Source organism: Apium graveolens, chromosome 7, assembly GCF_009905375.1.
Source record: "Apium graveolens cultivar Ventura chromosome 7, ASM990537v1, whole genome shotgun sequence".
In the NCBI taxonomy this organism is placed as follows: domain Eukaryota; kingdom Viridiplantae; phylum Streptophyta; class Magnoliopsida; order Apiales; family Apiaceae; genus Apium; species Apium graveolens.
Window position 1 is genome coordinate 2,016,273 of NC_133653.1, and position 21,301 is coordinate 2,037,573.

Consider the following 21,301-nt stretch of genomic DNA (forward strand, 5'->3'; position numbering starts at 1 on the left):
CAAGTTCTGATACGATATAGTGATTATTAGTTCTATATCTACTTGTGTATTAACAAGTTATGAATTTTACAGAAGAAACGATAGAGAAATGTAAATGTTTGTTATTCAAGTTAAGAAATGAAAGTTACAGATTGTCTCAGTATTGATACTAATACATCGAGTCTGTTAAGTATAACTAAAATTTTACATTGACTATTTTATTGACTTTTTATGTTGATATGCTAATTTCAACTTGTTTTGTATTGGTTGTATATTTATCCAGGTAACATTTGCTTTGGCTTGATCTGGTGTTATATCACACATGTCTTAAAACTTTTCCCTCTCCAATCAGTTTCCTCAAGAATTTGGTTTCTTTGCAAAAGGTTTGACACATCTCAACCTCTATTCTACAAGGCTTTCATGGAGAGTTCCCTCAAGAATCTCTCATTTGCATAAATTGTTCTCACTTGATCTCAGTCGCAACAATGATGTTCAACTTAAAGATGAAGTGTTTGAATCGCTGTTACAGAATTTAACTCAACTGAGAGTACTTATTCTTGAATATGTTAACATTTCCTCTGTTTTACCCATGAGTTTGTCTACTTAAGGGTTCTTGAGCTTGGTGATACTGGTTTACACGGAGTAATATACCCAAAGAGATTTTCCACCTTCCCAACATAGATTTTCTAGACATGGAAAGTAATGATGATTTAAAAGCAGTATTACCCACAAAATTAAGTGGGGAAGTAGTGCTACTCTCCAACACCTTGTTCTTGGTTGAATAAATTTCCATCATAGAAGTATACCTGATTTAATTGGATATCTAGAGTCATTAGTTAATTTGTATCTTGGTGGTTGTAATTTGTCTGGGCCGATACCAAGATCCATAGGAGACCTTGGTCAAGTTACTTACTTGGGCCTCTCATATAATAATCGCAATGGCCCAATTTTAACACATTTAGAAAACGGTACAAACATAAGATATCTATACCTTAATTTTAACAATTTCACAGGTTCTTTACCCTCTACATTTTTTGCCCACTCTCGTGATCTCACTGATGTAGTTCTAACTAGTAATAGGTTCACTGGACCCCTTCCCTCAGGTTTGTTTAACCTTCCATCATTAGAAAATTTATATATAAGCCAAATGGGTTCACGGGTCAACTACATGAATTTGATTCCTCTAAGTCAAAGATGAAATGGTTTTCTTGTAAAAACAATACACTCCATGGCACCATTCCATAATCATTTTCTCAATTTGTGAACCTCGCTCACCTTGACTTTTTATGAAACAATTTCACTGGTGTTTTGAACATGAGTATGTTTTAATGCCTTGAATCCCTCGAATATCTTTATCTTTCTCATAACCATTTTCTCTCTATGAGGAGCGCATGTATGATCATACTTCCTCCTAAGCTTATCAGTTTGAGATTTTCATCTTGCAATATGAAAGAGTTCCCACACTTTTCAAATGATGCAGAGATCTCATTGGGTTATGTTGACCTATCAAACAATGATATTGAAGTGAAGCCTTCTATTCCTTTTTGTACAACAGATATTGTACTGGTATTATATGAAAAAAGAAGGTTAAAAGAAGTTGAGAGATATGCATTCCAGCTCCAAAGTGGCTTTTAAAAAACACATCATTTTTCAAAGTCTTGGTGTTCACCTTCTATTGCACAATACAGGTGCTCCTATTGCACCCTAGATAGAAATTAGTAATATATTATGACTAATACCTATTATATGAAGAAGCAGGGTCGGACCTGACTGTAAGCACATGCATCAAAGAAAAGAATTTACCTCTGAAGGAGGTTACTATCTGACCTAATGATTTTGTATTTTTGTCCAGGTACAGGAGGTCAATAGTACTATACATGTTAGTCAAGTTCATTTAAATTAGAAGATTTAGAACGATCAGTGCCATATTCCTATAATTTAAATCAAAAGATTTATTGCAATCCAATCACGAGACAGACTCCAAGTTTTTTAAAAAATGACCCATCTGTGGACTCTTTAGAAACAAACCGCATAAGATTCTTTTGGATTAAAGCAATTATAATTTTAACAAGAACAAAAATTAAGGTGATGTACCAAAGAATTTGGCTATATATCACAAAGTTTAGGGTTCCATTAATTGTTTAAGTTTGATAAAAAGCTTAATGACCTTTTAACCCTTAAAGTATACAACGTTATACCCATCAACCCCGGATGTTTGAACTCGTACCTTTTAATACCCAATGTATGTGATTTCCTATCATTTAGTCCTTTTTACCGTTACCGATATAAATCGGAAGAGCAAAAATGACATTTTACCCTCCTGCGAATTGTACCGGTATAGGTAAAAATGTACATTTCTTATAACTTGAGGGTTAAAAGGTACATTTGTACAATTCTTATAACTTGAGGGCTAAAAGTTACATTACTTACACCTTGAGGGTTAAAAGGTATAGGTGTGAAAAAGAAAAGCCAACAAAGTGTTGGTGCAGTGGTTGAGCTCTTGTACCCTCTTGCGGGAGGTCAGGAGTTTAGTTATAATAAATATGTAAGAAATGTACCTTTTCACTGGGTCAAAAGGTCATTTAGCCTTGATAAAAATATTATGAATTTCTACCCCATTTTGTACCGTTGATATTGATCGAATTGTGTTTAATTGAATAAACAAAGTTCGAGAATTTGCCTAGAAGCTTCATAATTCTTTTCTTTTCCTGAAATTGCATACAGCTTCAAAGTAGCTTCAAACACTCATTTTCGTCATCTTAATTTCACAGGTTCTTTACCATCTACATTTTTTGCCCACTCTCGTGATCTCATTGATGTAGTTCTGACTAGTAATAGGTTCATTGGACCCCTTCCCTCAAGTTTGTTTAACCTTCCATCATTAGAAAATTTAGATATAAGCCAAATGGGTTCACGGGTTAGCTACATGAATTTGATTCCTCTAAGTCAAAGATGCAATGGTTTTCTTGTAAAAACAATACACTCCATGACACCATTCCACAATCATTTTCTCAATTTGTGAACCTCGCTCACCTTGACTTTTCATGAAACAATTTCAATGGTGTGTTGAACATGAGTATGTTTTCATGCCTTGAATCCCTCGAATATCTTTATCTATCTCATAACCATTTTCTCTCTATGAGGAGCACATGTATGATCATACTTCCTCCTAAGCTTATCAGTTTGAGATTTTTATCTTTCAATATGAAAGAGTTCCCACACTTTTCAAACGATGCAGAGATCTCATTACGTTATGTTGACCAATCAAACAATGCTATTGAAGTGAAGCCTTCTATTCCTTTTTGTACAACATATATTGTACTGGTATTATATGAAGAAAGAAGGTTAAAAGAAGTTGAGAGATATGTATTCCAGCTCCAAAGTGGCTTTTAAGAAACACGTCATTTTTCAAAGTCTTGGTATTAACCTTCTATTACACAATAAAGGTGCTCCTATTGCTCCCTGCATAGACATTAGTAATAGATTATGACTGATACCTATTATATGAAGAAGCAGGGTCGGATCTGACTATAAGCACATGCATCGGAGAAAAGAATTTACTTCTGAAGGATATTACTATCTGACCTAATGATTTTGTCATTTTTGTCCATGTACAAGAGGTCAGTAGTGCTATACATGTTAGTCAAGTTCATTTAAATCAGAAGATTTAGAACGATCAGTGCCATATTCCTATAATTTAAATCAAAAGATTTATTGCAATCCAATCACGAGACAGACTCCAAGTTTTTAAAAAAATGACCCATCTCTGGACTCTTTAGAAACAAATGGCATAAGATTCTTTTGGATTAAAGCAATTATAATTTTAACAAGAACAAAAATTAAGGTGATGTACCAAAGAATTTGGCTATATATCACAAAGTTTACGGTTCCATTAATTGTTTATGTTCGATAAAAAGCTTAATGACCTTTTAACCCTTAAAGTATACAACGTTATACCCATCAACCCTGAATGTTTCAACTCGTACCTTTTAATACCCAATATATGAGATTTCGTATCATTTAGCCCTTTTTACCGTTACCGGTATAAATCGGAAGAGCAAAAACGACATTTTACCCTCCTTGTACCGGTATAGGTTAAAAGGTACATTTCTTAGTAACTTGAGAGTTAAAAGGTATATTTGTATAATTCTTATAACTTGAGGGTTAAAAGAGGGTTAAAAGGTATGGGTGTGAAAAAGAAAAGACAACAAAGAGTTGGTACAGTGGTTGAGATCTTGTACCCTCTTGCGGGAGGTCAGGAGTTTAGTTATAATAAATATGTAAGAAATGTACCTTTTCACCGGCTCAAATAGCCTTGATAAAAATATTATGAATTTCTACCCCATTTTGTACCGTAGATGTTGATCGAATTGTGTTTAATTGAATAAACAAAGTTTGAGAAATTGCCTAGAAGCTTTATAATTCTTTCCTTTTCCTGAAATTGCATACAACTTCAAAGTAGCTTCAAACACTCATTTTCGTCATCTTTCAATTCTTAAAGTGCTTATTCTGCATCACGAAATACAATATTTTACAAACTATCCCTCTATCAAAATTTTTAAAGCCAAAATCATAATGAATAATTTCATCACCGGTTAATTTGCAATCATTGTGATGATCATCTTCTTGCAACACCACCTTGTTGCTTATTTAAATTCCGAAGAGCAAAAAAACTGCATTATTCCACTTTAAGCAAACTTGAACATCAGTCGGACAACATCACCTTGCTACTGTTACGATTCTTCTTTAATGAATAATAGTTGATAATCCGTGCGAAGCATGGGCCGAGATCAAAATATCAATACTAAATACTGATTATAAAAATTTATTCTAAATTATAATTAAAATATATAATAAAAATAATTGTACGATTATTACAGTTTATCTTTTAAAATTATATGTAGTTTTCATTAACTCAGATCTTATTAGAACAATAAAGTCAACATTGTTAACTATTGCATATACAATACAATACAATACAATACATTTTATATCGAAACATTACCCAAGTAATGAGCAACACGATTGATAGATCATTTAACAAAACATTAAATCAACATTACCGAATAATTGCATATTAGATTTCTTATTATTAGTTAGATTATGTTTTTATATAATTTGTGATCGCATATTTTTTTCTAATAAAAGTATTTTTTTATGTATGTATAAATTTGTATTTGGTTTTAAAATATAATATTATAGATATTAATCTAAAAATTACAATATATACACGATTCCGTTTATATAAAAAACATATAAATATATGATATATATGAATCAAAAAATGGGTAAAATATTACATATAGAATTATAAGTCATATGGAAAAATAATATATTTAGAGCTATAGTAAGATTTAAAAACGGTGTAATCAAAAGTTCTGAAACCGAAAATGGGTGAAACCAAAAGTACACTTTTAAGAGATTGTTTCTCTTATTAATAACAACTAGCGTAATAGCCCGTGCGAGCCTGTATATATATTGAAATATTATTTCAAACGAATTTGCGTCTATATAAAAATAATTTTTAAATACGATAAATATTTGTTTTAACTTTTTATTGAATTGTCTTACTCCGTTTTCTTTGAATCCTACACGGAAATTCTTTTTATCACCGATCCCCGCCTTCCCTGTCAGAACGGGGATTCTCGCGGGAATATAGGAGATGCAGGGAATAATTAAAAAAAACAACTTTATATTTTTAGTATATTTTTTAAATTAAAAAATAGTCTACTAATTGGTCATATATAAAAACATTGATTATATCTCATTTTTTAATATCAAATCATATTAAAATTTATTTGTAATGTAAATGAATGACAAATTAAAAATATATATTATATCATTATGTAAAATATTTGATTAATAAAATTATAGATTATTTTAAAATTATTATATTTTTTTAAATACTGTTTTTATAAAAAATTATTTAATAAAGTATATATAAAAATATAAAAAAAATTATTGAAGTTAACTAAGAGAATTTTTAAATGTGAAGTGAGTGAAAAAAAATATGAAGTGGTGATATTTTTAAAATTTTATAATAAAACTACTTAAACTAAATAAAAAGGAGACACGTAAAAAAACTAATATTTTATTTACTCAAAAATTAAAGTAATAAAAAAGAATTTGTTAAAAAAAGGATGTGGCTCATCTAATAAATTTTTTAATGTAAACTCAAGAATATATGTAGTACAATGGTAGTGACATAAATTTTCTGATTAGGAGATTTGGGATTTAGTACATACAACAATATACCTATTTTTAACAAAAATCGTGTGAGGAATGACATTTTTATAATTTTTCAACATAAAAGGGAAAATTGTAATTTTACCGCTATTAAAATGTCTTAATTTATCCCTAATCTTCTTTTAATATAAAGATGAGATATAATATAAGTTAAACTACGAAAATTAAAAAAACGACGTTAAATAAATGATGTAAGTAACATTTTATTTACTCTAAAGTTAAAATAATGAAAAAAGATAATGATTGAAAGAGACGATGTGGTTTATCTAATTATATTTTTAAAAAGTACTCAATAAGACATGTAGCATAAACAACCTACTTTTAGCTTAAATTGGGTTCGAATCTCCTTGTATATACAACTTCCTACGTTTAGCTTAAATTATATATAGAGTGTCGCCATTAAAATAACTCAATTTCTGTTTTAACTATGCAGTTGAGTAACAAAATTACTTAATAAAATTACGCAAAGAACATTCTTTGGACATGAATAACCTTTTAAAGAAGAAGTCTATTGTACCTAAATTTGACATTTATAATGAAACTAATATAAATATCACCTCAAAATACACATTTTACAAACTATCCCTCCACCAAAATTTTTAAAGCCAAAATGATAATGAGTAATTTCATCACCAGTTATATGGCAATCATTGTGATGATCATCTCCTTGCAACACCACCTTGCTGCTTCTTTAAGTCCCCAAGAGCAAAAAACTGCATTATTCCACTTTAAGCAAAGCTTGAATATCAGTACCTCTACAAGAAGTTGCTTCTATTCTGATTCTTTTTTAAATAGATATGAAATTCCTTCACATCCAAAGACTAAGAATTGGAGCATGAGTTCTGATCACTGCACATGGGAGGGAGTTACCTGCGAATACAAGACAGGGGACGTGATCGGACTGGATTTAAGTTGCAGTCAGCTGGAAGGAGCCATTCTTCCTAACAGCACTCTCTTCCAGCTCTCCTATCTCCAGTTCCTTAACCTTTCCAACAACGACCTTTATTCCCTCTCCGGTGAGTTCCCTCAAGAATTCGGTTTCTTTGCAAAAGGTTTGACACATCTCAACCTCTCTTATACTCTGTTTCAAGGAAGAGTTCCCTCAGGAATCTCTCATTTGCATAAACTGGTCTCACTTGATCTCAATTACAATAAAGGTGTTAAACTCGAAGATAAAGTGTTCAAATCACTATTACAGAATTTAACTCAACTGAGAGTGCTTAATCTTCAACGGGTTAACATCTCCTCTGTTTTACCCTTTAATTTATCTAATTCCTTGAGGGTTCTTAACCTTGAGTATACCGGTTTACACGGAGTATTACCCCAAGAGGTTTTCCACCTTCCCAACTTAGAATTTCTAGACCTGGGTCGTAACAGAGATCTAAAAGGAGTATTACCCAAAGTTAAGTGGGGAAGTAGTGCTACTCTCCAACACCTTTCTCTTTCTGGGATAAATTTCAATAGCGGAGGTATACCGAGATCATTAGGATATCTAGAGTCATTGGTTAGTTTAAACCTCCAATTTTGTAATTTATCTGGGCCGATACCCAGATCCATAGGGAACCTTATTCAACTTTCTTACTTGGGCCTCGAAGGCAATAATCTCCATGGCCCAATTTTAACACATTTAGCAAACTGTACAAACATAATATATCTATACCTTAATTCTAACAATTTCACAGGTCTTTTACCCTCTAAATTTGTTGCCCACTCCAGTGATCTCATTGATGTAAATCTGAGTGATAATGGGTTCACTGGACCCCTTCCCTCAAGTTTGTTTAACCTTCCATCACTAGAAAAGTTAGATTTGAGCTATAATGGGTTCACTGGACCCCTTCCCTCAAGTTTGTTTAACCTTCCATCACTAGAAAAGTTAGATTTGAGCTATAATGGGTTCACTGGATCCATCCCACAATCAATTTCTCGATTTGTGAAACTTACTGACCTTGACTTTTCATCAAACAATTTCAGTGGTGTTTTGAACATGAGTATGTTTTCACCCCTTGAATCCCTTTACTATCTTGATCTTTCTCATAACCATTTTCTCACAGTGAGAAGCACAGCTATGAACCCACTCCCTCCAACACTTTTCACATTGCGATTGTCATCTTGTAACATGAAAGAGTTCCCACACTTTTCAAAAGATGCAGAGATCTCATTGCATTATGTAGACCTATCAAACAATGATATTGAAGGGGAAATTCCTGATTGGATTGGGTCAGTGTGGTATTATCTGAATATTTCTCACAACAATCTAACCGGTGGTCTTGAGCAACTACCTTGGTATACCATTCAGTACCTTGATCTCCAGTCCAATAATCTTAATGGATCATTGCCCGACTTGATCTGTAATTCAAGCTTTCTTGAGGTACTCAATTTGTCTCATAACAAGTTGAGTGGTGTACTCCCCAGTTGTAGAACACAATTGACCCTTCTTTCAGTGTTTGACCTGCGGATGAATAACATTCAGGGGAGCCTTCCATCAACCTTATCAAATTTTCGTAATTTGACAAGTATTAATTTGCATGGCAACAAATTACAAGGAGGATTTCCTTCTTCTTTTGCGGAATTTGATAAGTTGGAAACTCTTGATCTTGGAAGTAATCAAATAAATGATACGTTCCCACAGTGTTTGGAAGCTCTTCCAAATCTCCAAGTTCTGGTTCTGAAATCAAATAAGTTTTATGGTACTATGAACAAGACTTCTGAGGTTGAACACCCATTTCCAAGCTTGAGAATCATTGATTTATCGTACAATGATTTTTCTGGTCCACTGCCAGTAATCTATTTCAGAAACTTCAAGGCTATGATGAATGGAGAAGTTAATAAAATAAAGCGAAGTTATATGGAGCGGCAGTATTACAGTGATTCCACGAATCTGGTGATAAAAGGCTATGAGATTCAGTTAAACAGAATTTTAACTGTATTCACAACCATAGATCTATCAAAAAACAATTTTGAAGGGAAGATTTCTGAATACACTGGAAATCTATTGTCACTCAGATTTCTCAATCTTTCTCACAATCATCTCACAGGCCACATACCACCTTCTATTGCAAATTTGACAGTGTTGGAATCACTAGACCTCTCATCCAACCAACTTGAAGGAGAAATTCCAGGGCAACTCATTGGTTTATATTCGCTTGCACTTCTAAATCTTTCTTACAACAAACTTCGAGGTCATATTCCAGAAGGTTTTCAATTCAACACATTTGAAATTGACAGCTATGTTGGTAACTTGGGACTGTGTGGAAAACCATTGTCCAAAAAGTGCGGACATGATAATGTGACACAAGAAGAAGATGAAGAGGAGGAGGATGATTACTTTTTTGGTGGTTTTACATGGGAAGCTGTGGTGATTGGATACGGCTGTGGAGTGGTGCCTGCATTTATTGCTGGATACTTGATGTTGCTAGCTAGAAAACCTAAATGGTTTGCTGGTATCATTGCCATGGAACTGGGCCTCAAGGTCAGGAGGATGGAGATTAAATGGAGATAATTAAAGATTTGTTTCAATTTGTATGTCATGTCAACCGTCTAGCCGTGTAATGAATAATTGTGAAATAAATCCAAATTGTGTATGTTATGTTACTAAATTCAGGATCATATTTTTGATTCATTGTTATGTTAATCTCTCATTTGATAGACACATGAACAGATTTGTATTCTCATGCCAACTGTGGGAAACCGCAGCAGATAGATGGAGTTTTTTGGAGCCTAATCAGGTACTGTGTATGAATATACACATGTATGAAGTGCCAGCATGAACAGGTTAGATTAAAGAAAGCAACTTATTACAACTCAAGTTGTTGAATTTTCAATGTGTGTCAATAATTTACGATTGATTGATTAAAGAAAGGTCTGAAAATTTTACTAATTGATCCCTTTCTTGAAATTGCGTTCCAGCATGAACGTAGATACGCAGGTACGTAATTTTACTAATTGATCCCTTTCTTGAAATTTTATAATCTTTCGGTTCTTAAGTCTCAGCCTTGTCTTCCTCTTCTACTGCTCAAATGTATCCTATATTAGTAGAAAGACTAATATATAATTGAGATTTTTTGAAATGTGTTTCGTCATATTTTATTAGTCATACTTACCGACCCTAACCAATATGCGTATAATTTTTTTTAATTAAATTTTAAAACCTATATTTTATAATTTAAAAATTTATAAAAAATAAATAAAAAATTTATATAATAAATATTACATATAACACATTATGTAAACTATAGGGTGCATGTCGTTAAAATATTAAAACTTTGGGGTGCATATCGTTATTATATAAACTTGAAAAAAAATCCGACTTACAATAGGTATAATGCTAAACTTGAAGAGGAAGTGTTTAAATCACTATCACAGAATTTAACTCAACTGAGAGTGCTTAATCTTGAATTTGTTAACATCTCCTCTGTTTTACCCATGAATTTGTCTTCTTCCCTAGAAGTTCTTAACCTTGGGTATACTGGTTTATATGGAGTTCCCTCGGGAATCTCTCATTTGCATAAACTGGTCTCACTTGATCTCAGTTCCAATGATGGTGTTAAATTTGAAGATGAAGTGTTTAAATCACTATTACAGAATTTAACTCAACTGAGAGTGCTTAATCTTGAAGGAGTTAACATCTCCTCTGTTTTACCCTTTAATTTATCTACTTCCTTTAGGTTTCTTAACCTTCCGGATACTGGTTTACACGGAGTATTACCCCAAGAGGTTTTCCACCTTCCCAACTTAGAGGTTCTAGACCTGGGTGGTAACTTCGATCTAAAAGCAGTATTACCCAAAGTTAAGTGGGGAAGTAGTGCTACTCTCCGAAGCCTTTCTCTTAGAGAGATAAACTTCAATCACGGAGGTATACCTGATGCAATAGGGTATCTAGAGTCATTGGCCAGTTTGGACCTCTCGTTTTGTAATTTGTCTGGGCCGATACCCAGATCCATAGGGAACCTTGTTCAGCTTACTTCCTTGGACCTGGGCCACAATAATCTCAATGGCCCAATTTTAACACTTCTCAATGGCCCAATTTTAACAAATTTAGCAATTTTATACCTCGATTCTAACAATTTTAGTGGATCCATTCCACAATCAATTTCTCAACTTGTGAACCTCACTTTTCTTGACTTTTCATCAAACAATTTCAGTGGTGTTTTGAACATCAGTATGTTTTCACCCCTTGAAGCCCTCGAAGAACTTGGTCTTTCTCATAACCATTTTCTCTCAGTCAGAAGCACATCTATGAGCCCACTCCCTCCTACACTTCTCACATTGGATTTGTCATCTTGCAACATGAAAGAGTTCCCACACTTTTCAAAAGATGCAGAGATCTCAATGGATTATGTAGACCTATCAAACAATGATATTGAAGGGGAAATTCCTGATTGGATTGGGTCAGTGAGTAGGTATCTGAATATTTCTCACAACAGGCTTACAGGTGGTCTTGAGCAACTACCTTGGATTGGGTACTTAATTTGTCTCATAACAAGTTGAGCGGTGTACTCCCCAGTTGTCGAACACAATTGACCCTTCTTTCGGTGTTTGATTTACGGATGAATAACATACAGGGGAGCCTTCCAGCAAACTTATCAAATTTCCGTTTTCTGGAAACTATAAATTTGAACGGAAATAAATTAGAAGGAAGAGTTCCTTCTTCTTTTCTTGAATTTGATAGTTTACGAGTTCTTGATCTTGGAAATAATCAAATTAGTGATACATTCCCACAATTTTTGGAAGTTCTTCCTAATCTCCAAGTTCTTGTGCTGAAATCAAATAAGTTTCATGGTATTATTATCACGATTTTTAAGGTGGAACGCCCATTTCATAGCTTAAGAATCATTGATCTGTCGTACAATGAGTTTTCGGGTCCACTGCCGTCAATATACTTCAAAAACTTCAAGGCTATGATGAATGGTGACGTGGATAAAACAGAGCGCAAGTACATGGGGGACGACACCTATTACAGTGATTCAATGAGTCTAGTAATCAAGGGAGTAGAGACTGAGTTTGTAAGAATCTTAACTGTATTTACAACTATTGACCTGTCGGGGAACAATTTTGAAGGGGAGATTGATGAATTCATTGGAAATCTAGTGTCCCTTCGATATCTCAATTTATCTCACAATAATCTCACTGGCCACATACCATCCTCAACCGGGAAATTGTTAATGTTAGAGTCACTAGACCTGTCATACAACCGACTTGAAGGAGAAATTCCTCATCAGCTCTCTAGTCTGAATACACTTGCACGTCTAAATCTGTCTTTCAACCAACTCAGTGGCCCTATTCCAGTAGGGCCACAATTGAATACGTTTGAAAATGATAGCTATGTTGGTAACTTGGGGCTGTGCGGACGTCCCTTGTCCAAACAGTGTGAACATGATTTTAAGACGAAGAAAGGGGATGGGTTTGATATTGCGGCTCAAGAAGAAGAAGATGATGATTACTTTTTTGGTGGATTTACTTGGGAAGCTGTGGTGATTGGATATGGGTGTGGAGTGGTACCTGCATTTATTATCGGATACTTCATGTTGGTAGCAGGAAGACCGAAATGGTTTGCTGGTATAATTGGAAGGGAATTGGGCCTCAAGATCAGGAGGATGGAGATTAAATGGCGATACTAAAGATTTTCTGTAATTTTTATATCATGTTAACTGTCATATCATGTAGTCTATAATTCTGAAATAATATTCCCATTTGTTTCTTCTCTGTGTCTTATGATTCTGTTAGCCCATGGGCGTTAACTTCCTTTTGCAGCTCGATCTTTTGGTGAACTATATTTCGATTGTTGGAACAAGCGCAATATAATTAGGCATGATGGATTTGCAGCATCTTTTTGACTTCGTTGATGTCAGTCGGGTGGTCAGACATGGTATTGCAGGCCGGTAACCCTTAATATGCTTTTACCTATTGTATCTAATTCTATTAGGGTCGTGATTTTAATCTGTAATTTGGAGGTAATTACAACATGTTATCTTTAATCTCTTATTTGGTAAATCATGAAGAAAATCGGATTAAAAGTTTATGAGTTGAATTCATGATGGAGCAAAGCTTCAAATTATTTGAGCAAAGTTTTTTACTAGAAAAGTTTAAAATTATTTGGACCTTATTAATGAACTGTAAATGGCCTGACGGATGTTGTCCAATTGACAAATTCCTGCTAAATCATACAGATTATAAATTTCATATAGGCCTTCAAGAACTCTAGATTTTTGGTGTAGGCCTATCACTATATGTGTGCGTATTATATATTAACATATGCTATCGTTGTCACGAGTATATCTTATGCTAGACACTCTATTAGTGATAGGGAGAGTGCAGCAACTTTTGATAACATTGGCCTCTGTGGCAGACAAGAGGCCCTGTTTCTGTAAAATTGTGATAGAATCCTGCTTAGTTGGGCACCCAGCATATTATCATACCTAATCTACATGCACAACCAGTCAATGTGTGCCAGACCTGACTTGGTTAACTCCGAGTCTTGGTCGTTGCCAATATGTACAACTTTAAAGTGGGTGTCTATAGTTGCCCCCCCCCCCTGTTCTTCTACCGCTCTAGATGTGTTTCTGTTACAGTCTAATCAAATAAATGACAAATTCCCGCAGTGTTTGGAAGCTCTTCCAAATCTCCAAGTTCTTGTTCTGAAATTTAATAAGTTTCATGGTCTTATGAACATCCGTTCTGAGATAGAACACCCGTTTCCTAGGCTGAGAATCCTTAATCTGTCATGCAATCCTTGATCTGTGATTGGATACGGCTGTGGAGTGGTGCCTGCATTTATTGCTGGATACTTGATGTTGCTAGCTAGAAAACCAAAATGGTTTGCTGGAATCATTGCCAGGGAATTGGGCCTCAAGGTCAGGAGGATGGAGATTAAATGGAGATAAATAAAGTGTTGTTTCGATGTGTATGTTATGTCAACCGTCATCCCATGTAATTCAGGTTTTTTCAGTTTATCGAAGATATTGTACTGTATTTATGTTTTTATAAGCCCGTTTTCTTTATTCTTCACAATTAGATTTGGACGCCTTCAGATGAGAGGCAATCATCATATAGTCATATCCATATTCACCAGCACTCAGAGCAATTCTCCAAGCTGCCATATGCATGGTTTTGTACTTATACCTTGTACCACGGTTCCCACTGACTCGTTTTACTGAACCTGTGTATCAAGAATGGGGCTTCTGGAAACGAATGTATTACCAATATATGGTTGCCTTTAGTACACGTTGGAAATACTATTTCATTTGGTCCATTTTGGAATCTTCTATCATTATTTCTGGTCTGGGTTTCAGTGGATGGACAGATTCTTCACCACCCAAACCCAAATGGGACCGTGCTTATTTGCACCTCTTTTTTTCATATGTGTACTTATTTTCTTGTTGCTTATTTGATTCCATTGTTTTCAGATCCTGATAAATCATTCAGCGATCTGGTGGAGCAATTCCTCTCTGATGCAGGAGGATTACATTCAAGCATGATTAAACATATATGTGTGTTTTAATGCTTTTATTTTTCTCTAGATGTTTATGAAAGACTCGTTCAGAAGGGGAAGAAACCTGGTTTCTTCCGGTTGCTGACTGTCAGTGCTCTATTGCATGTAAGTTGTTCCCACATAAATCTTTTATCTGATATGACAATAAACCAAGAAGGGGAGGATTGGTAGCATGGTGCTTCCTAAAAGACATCATCACTTTCTCGATCATCCTAAATGTATCCGTATAACCTGAATGTAGGCTCTTCTTCCTCTTAAGAAAAAGTTTATGTTGTAGTATTTGCTCTATAAAGCTTGTTCATTGAACTGTTTATCCTATGTACTTAATTGTCAAATTTTACTTGATTAATCTGACTGATTGAGTTGTTCATTTCCCTGTAACAGGGTCTCTATCCTGGATAGTTATATTCTTCGTTCAGAAAGCTTTGATGATTTCTGGTTCAAGAGGTAGCAAGCAGGCACCCATAGTTCGTATTATGATAAGAAAAATAGGCATTTTTCTATTAGAATACTAACTTCTATGTCTTTCGCAGTCATTTACAGGTGGCAGCAATCTGTTCCTCCAAAAATGGCTAACACTAAGAGTATGTTTGTGTTCGTGAACTTCTTGTATACACTTATAGTTCTTAACTGCTCATGCATCAATTTCTGAGCAAGTCTTTCATATATTCGCAGTTTGGCAGAATATGTGAGACCAAAAAAAAATTGATTGCAGAAAACACCAACTAATATAATTATGAGATTAATATATATCTTTTTGGCTCGTTAATTACAGGTATCAAGCCTGCATGAAACACTTGTAGCAAACAAGAGTGTATACTTCATTGCAACCATTGTTTCCGTAACATTGGTCACTCTTGGAAAGATTATCAACCCGGTGAAACCTGCTAGAACAAAAACTCAGAAAGAAGAATGAGGTAGATATACAATTTTGCATCCTAATGTCATTGAATTGAGATTTGCAAATTATAGTGCTCTTCTCCAAGTCATATTGCCTTGTCTGTCTATTCTGTTAAAAATTCTCATTTCAATGAACAAGGCCCAATGTGCAATTTTGTAGAGCAGTATACTTATTTAGATCAAAATGAGCAACTTCAATAATTTTATCACAATCTGAATTATTTTTTCATTAAAATATCCGTAAAGACAAGTCCTGATAGGGTAAATTTATTCCGATAATGATTTTGCACACACTACTAAGCCATCCAGAGGAGAACTGAAAAAGACCCTCTTTTTTTCTTTGCTTTGATGTATTGATGAGAAGTCTATTTATATGTATTCCAAGAGAAAGGGCATATACATTGAAGACCAGCACATTGTGTATTTGTGGGACTTTGTCGGCATATGAGGTTCTGAGGTTCTGTAATCAATGTACAAATACATGCCTGTGCTGCATTAAGGTCGACATAATCGAAGGCATCTATATACTTTCAACACCAAAAAGCAAGAAAAAGAGAGAAAATTTAAAAAAATGCAAGTATTCTCATTATATATAGATGGTTCAAGTACACATTCTAAACAATATTCCTCTCTGTCCATTCCTCATCATCAGACAATTGTGAGGCATTTCATTCTCTTCTAAAGTAGCCTATAGCTAGTTTGGTGTGCTAGCTTGTAATCAAATGCAAACATGTGTGTGTTGCTGTTGAGGTTCTGACTATGTGGGTCACAAGTTTGGTTCTTTCTTTATTCTTGGGTTTCCTTCTCTAGCTTCCACCTTAAGTTCTTGAACCATCATTTCTTAAGTTATCTAATTCTATAAATAGACTTTCGAGACGATGAACATGAAGAGCAAGCCTACTGGAGTATTCACTCCAGCACGAGGAATTACCGCGGTTGGAGGCGTTGGACTGGAGGGATATGCTCCTTTAGAAATGAGGCCAGGGGGAATGCAGGTTCAGAAAAGAAACTCTGATGCTGATCATAGTTTAGTTGTAGTTCCAAATATTAAAGTGAAAGTGAAACATGGTTCATCATATCTTGAGTTTAACATTAGTTCTCAAGCAAGCTTTGGTAAAAAAATTATCATTTGTCTTGTTTGTTTTTGATTTTTTGCATGCTTTTATTTAGTTGTTTGACATTTTTTTTGTTAATTATGCAGGTGATTTGAAGAAAATGGTGGCAGGGCCAACTGGTTTGCACCATTCTCAAAGTCTTGGTCTTCGTCTTCTACTGCATGCATATAAAAGAAAAAAGACTGTGAGCTATTGTCTAAAATGACCCCTATGCATGGACTGTTTTGAAACAAGCAAACCATAGCCACATGGGCATGCATAATTAGCAGCTAGTTCATCAATTTGGAGTGAAGACCAAGTCCAAACTGTGGTATTAGCTTGGAGTTTTTGTTTTCTAGATAACCCAATGCCGGATTTATTATCGAAACACTATATCTCACAAATTTAAAATGATCAAAACACCTCATTTTCAACAAAACACTAATTAGTAGAAAACACTAATTTCAACAAAACACTATATCTCGAGTGGCCTAAACATTAATATTCTGGAAAACCATGCCACCAGTACTATCAAGTTCGTGCTGGATGAAAGTGATAACATTCGGAGAGAAAAGAGAAAAGTCTTCGTCTTCTCCGCTGTACAAGTGCTTGTTGTGCAGCCCACTTATTAGTAGACAACAGGCTATAATTTATCGAAAGTGACACCTATGCATAGACTCTTATGAGACCAAGTGCACAGCAGCCAGGGATGAACCAGACTTATACATTCGCATCAACTTTCAAACACCTTAGTTTTCTCCATGACTTATTCTCCTGACTACACATCCTAACAACTCTGGAGTCCTACTCTTACCAATACCTTAGTGACCAGCTGATTTATTTAAACAATAAAACAAATAAAATCGTTTAGATTAATTCCAACAAAATCTTGGTCTTCGTCTTCTACTCCTCTAAGAGTGCTTCTATTGTAGCCCTATAAATTGTAATACTTATTGAAATCGAAGGTATGAATAAAATAATATTAATATCACCTCAAAGTACAGTGTTTTACAAACTATCACTCCACCAAAATTTTTAAGCCAAAATGAAAATGAGAAATTTCACAATCATTGTGGTGATCATCTTCTTGCAACAACACTTTGTTAAGCATGAAGTCCCGACGAGTAAAAAACTGCATTATTCAAGTTTAAGCTAAGCTTGAATATTGATTTTGGAGGATATTTTTAACTTCATTGATATTGGTCAGGTGGTCAGACCTGGTACTTACAGAATGGTAATAATATGTAATTTTTAGGTACATGCTACCTGTTATAAAAGCATGCACAGTAGACCAACTATTTTCATGTGGAAGATGTTCAATTTATCCAACATCGCAATCATCGCAATTTACCTGTTACTATAAGCTTAAGTAAGTTCATAAGATTTCATTAATTCTGTCATATTCTGGAAGTTGCATCCAATCATCTTCGAATTCTCAAAGTCTCCGTCTTTGTTTTTACTGCTCTAAATGTGCTTCTGTTCCACATATAAGGAGACGGACTACAATTCATCTACACTGACCCCTCTACATGTACTCTTTTGGACAAGCAGGGTCGGATCGGACCCCAGTATACATGCATCAGAGAAAAAACTAACCGCTAGTATAAATGACCTCTCTGCATCAACTCAATTGGAACAAGCAACTCCCACTTAATGTACTATGCATTAATATGTTACACTGATAGTTTTCCTTATACAATTACGATCTCAACTCAAGAGGTTACCTGGATTATTTAAAAGTACTTAACACTCCCATAATTTGTAGACAGACTAATTTCATGGATGTTCAAAAATACTATTTTTTAAGAATAGACTCTCAACTTCCATGTTAGCTGGTACTTTGCATTTAAGATGTAGAGAAGTCACTGTATCTTTCCTTACCTTGAAATTACATTCCAACTCCAAATGACAAACCCAGATTGGTTATCTAGGCTGAGCAAGAAGATCAAGTTTTAATACATCTTAATATTTTCACTTGTATTAAACGTGTCACAGTTCATTCGAGAACATTATCCTTTTTACAACTTATTCTTCTTAGTTAATACACATAAATGCATTCTAAAAGATTGGTTTTTTTCTTTGCTTTCCTGGAAGCTGCATTGAGCTCTAGGAAGTCGCTCTAAAAGACTTCTCATAGTCTTCGTCTTTGTCTTCGTCAAGGCCTACACATTTAAGGTTTTGGACAGAAGACTCTCGGCAGTTTGATACGACCTCGGCCCCTTTACATGGACTCTCAGAAATTTCCTAGAAGATTCGTTATTCTTTCCTTTTCCTGAAATTGCAGTCCAACTTCAAAGTAGCTCCCAAAGAGTCATTTCCATCATCTTCCGATTCTTAAAGTGCTTCTATTGCAGTCCACATATTAGTCCACATTTTGTACCCTAGATAATGAATTGCTTTTACTTGAAGAAACAATGTTTCAAGAAAGTTCAGAAATTTTCATAAGTTCTTTCCTTATCTTGAAATTGCATTTCAGCTTCAAAGTACATAGCTCTCACAGAGTCATTCCCATCGCTTTCAGATCTCAAGTCTAGGTATTCGTCTTTTACTGCTCTAGATTTGCTTCTACTGCAGCCACACATTACTGGAAAGACTATAATTTATCTAAAATTACTTTGCTTGTGTTCTTCTAAAACAGTTTCGGTCTTTGTCTTCTAATGCTCTAAAGTTCTTCTACAATTTATGAAAAGTGGAAGTATTTTGTAGAGATCAGACTATTTGTACATATTAATTTATATTCAAAATAGAACAGAATGCATATACACTAAACTCTGCAGATTAGACATGGAATTGGTTTTACATAAATAAACGAATGCTCATGAAAGTTCATAGAATTGCATTATTTCTTTGCTGTTCTTGAACATTCCAGCTCCAGAATTGCATCAACTGATCCATTATCGAAATATTGGTCTTCCAGTTTTACTTATAATTTTAGCTAAATGTGACTTCACAAATACAAAAGAGAGGGTTAGATAACAATTATTTAGAGGATGTTTACCATTAATTTTCCTTCCATGAGCTTATAATAAGGTTTCTAATAAAATGGTTATCATTTTATCCAACATCATTGAAAGCTATTTTAAGGATTAAACGCATTTCTAGCTCATTTTGTGCTCTTAACATCGTGTAGAAAATTTGGTTAAATTCTTCTTCTTCTTATAATTTCCATCCAGCTTCAATGTAGCGAAAGACTAATTCTCGTCATCTTTCCGTTCCTACAGTCTTTGTCTTCGTCTTCAACTGAAGCCCACGTTTTAGTACACAGACTACAGTTCATCTAAAATGACCCCTCTGCATTGATTTTTGTGAACAATCAGGGTCGGACCTGACTGTACATGGGAGAAAAACTATCAGCCACTTAAGATGGCCTCTTTGCATGATCAGCCCTATATAAACAATACTACGCATTTCTAGCCAGTTTTGTACTATAGTATGTGTTCCAGCCTCAAAGTAACTCAAGACTGAAATGCATTTCTAGCCCATTTGAACTGAAGATGTTAAACTTGTTTGATTCTAGTAGAGTCCCTTGCTAATTAAATTAAGATTTGACGGAAATTACAGAGTTTACTAGATTAGTTGATTTAACATCACTGCTATTTTTTCCAACATCAAGAAGTGAACACTATTCTAGCCCACTTTGTACGTGATGTTGAATTGGTGATGTTGAATTGGGTTTACTTGAAGAAACAATGCTTTAAGAAAGTTCATAATATTTCATTAATTTCTTTCCTTTTCTTGAAATTGCATTAATCCAACCCCCAAAGTTGCTCTCAAAGACTCATTCCCGTCATCTGTTTGCTCTCTGCACAGTTATTAACGAAAACAACTTATAACTTCAGCTGTTGAACTTTCAATGTGTGTCCATAATTTACAATAGATACATTGTAACTGTAATGTAAAGAAAGTTCATAAAATTTTACTAATTATCCCGTTCTTGAAATTGCATTCCAGCTTTAATGTAGGTAACTCTCACGGACTCAATCCTATCAATGATCTTCATCTTATTAATACATGTATAAATTTATTCTAAAAGATTGCATGATTTCTTTGGTTTCCTGGAAGCTGCATTGAGCTTTAGAAAGTAGCTGTAAAAGACTTCTCAAAGTCTTCGTCCTTGTCAATGTCGTGCACATTTAAGACTTTGGACAGAAGACTCTCAACTGTTTGAAATGACTCCGGCCCCTCTGCATGGACTATTGTCGAAAAGGTGTTACTGTAGTACCCTACAAATTATCACAACTTTAAAGCTGACTTGACTTGGTTCACTCCAAGTCTTGGTCGTTGTCAATACATCCAACTTTAGAGCTGGTGTCTATAGTTGCCCCGCGTTGCCCCCGGTGCTCTACCGCTACAAATGTGACAACTATGCTCAAAGTCTTGGTCTTCTATCTTCTATTGCTCTTTAGAAGTGTTCGAATATGTGCGCACCTAAATACTATACATATGCATCAGACAAAAGAATACCAGGCAGTTTAAAGTATCTGGCCTTACGTACACGGGGAGAGTATGTCATTTCATAATTAACAGGGGAAATTATCTTTAACTATTAAAAGACCTCTTTATATATAGTGGTGTCTCTCGCTCCCTTCCTCTA

The 21,301-nt window shown here is 34.5% G+C and overlaps 3 protein-coding genes across 6 annotated transcripts; all 3 read left to right on the forward strand.

Moving 5' to 3' along the window:
• Positions 1-6,739: 6,739 nt before the first annotated feature.
• On the forward strand, positions 6,740-9,946 carry LOC141675230 (receptor-like protein 7). Its single transcript, XM_074481940.1, has one exon. It carries the CDS (start codon positions 6,836-6,838, stop codon positions 9,722-9,724), a length of 2,889 nt encoding a protein of 962 aa, XP_074338041.1. The 5' UTR covers positions 6,740-6,835; the 3' UTR covers positions 9,725-9,946.
• Positions 9,947-10,647: 701 nt separating this feature from the next.
• On the forward strand, positions 10,648-14,473 carry LOC141675234 (receptor-like protein 43). 3 transcript variants are annotated; one of them, XR_012555945.1, is made up of 2 exons: positions 10,648-12,067; positions 12,825-14,473. XR_012555945.1 is itself a non-coding variant. In XM_074481948.1 (2 exons), exon 1 carries the CDS (start codon positions 11,772-11,774, stop codon positions 12,840-12,842), a length of 1,071 nt encoding a protein of 356 aa, XP_074338049.1. In that variant the 3' UTR covers positions 12,843-12,851; positions 12,976-14,473. The 3 variants fall into 3 exon arrangements, 1 of the variants encoding a protein (XP_074338049.1); XR_012555946.1 differs by having other exon boundaries at positions 10,648-12,026; positions 12,976-14,473; XM_074481948.1 differs by having other exon boundaries at positions 11,772-12,851; positions 12,976-14,473.
• A 338-nt stretch (positions 14,474-14,811) lies between these two features.
• Positions 14,812-18,436, forward strand: LOC141675236 (BAG family molecular chaperone regulator 1-like). 2 transcript variants are annotated; one of them, XM_074481950.1, is made up of 6 exons: positions 14,812-14,950; positions 15,098-15,160; positions 15,247-15,297; positions 15,489-15,630; positions 16,480-16,726; positions 16,815-17,155. In XM_074481950.1, the coding sequence occupies exons 5-6, from the start codon at positions 16,492-16,494 to the stop codon at positions 16,931-16,933; spliced, it is 354 nt and encodes a 117-aa protein (XP_074338051.1). In that variant the 5' UTR covers positions 14,812-14,950; positions 15,098-15,160; positions 15,247-15,297; positions 15,489-15,630; positions 16,480-16,491; the 3' UTR covers positions 16,934-17,155. The 2 variants fall into 2 exon arrangements, with proteins under 2 accessions (XP_074338051.1, XP_074338052.1); XM_074481951.1 differs by lacking the exons at positions 14,812-14,950; positions 15,098-15,160; positions 15,247-15,297; positions 15,489-15,630 and having other exon boundaries at positions 15,637-16,726; positions 16,815-18,436.
• The last annotated feature ends 2,865 nt before the right edge of the window (positions 18,437-21,301 follow it).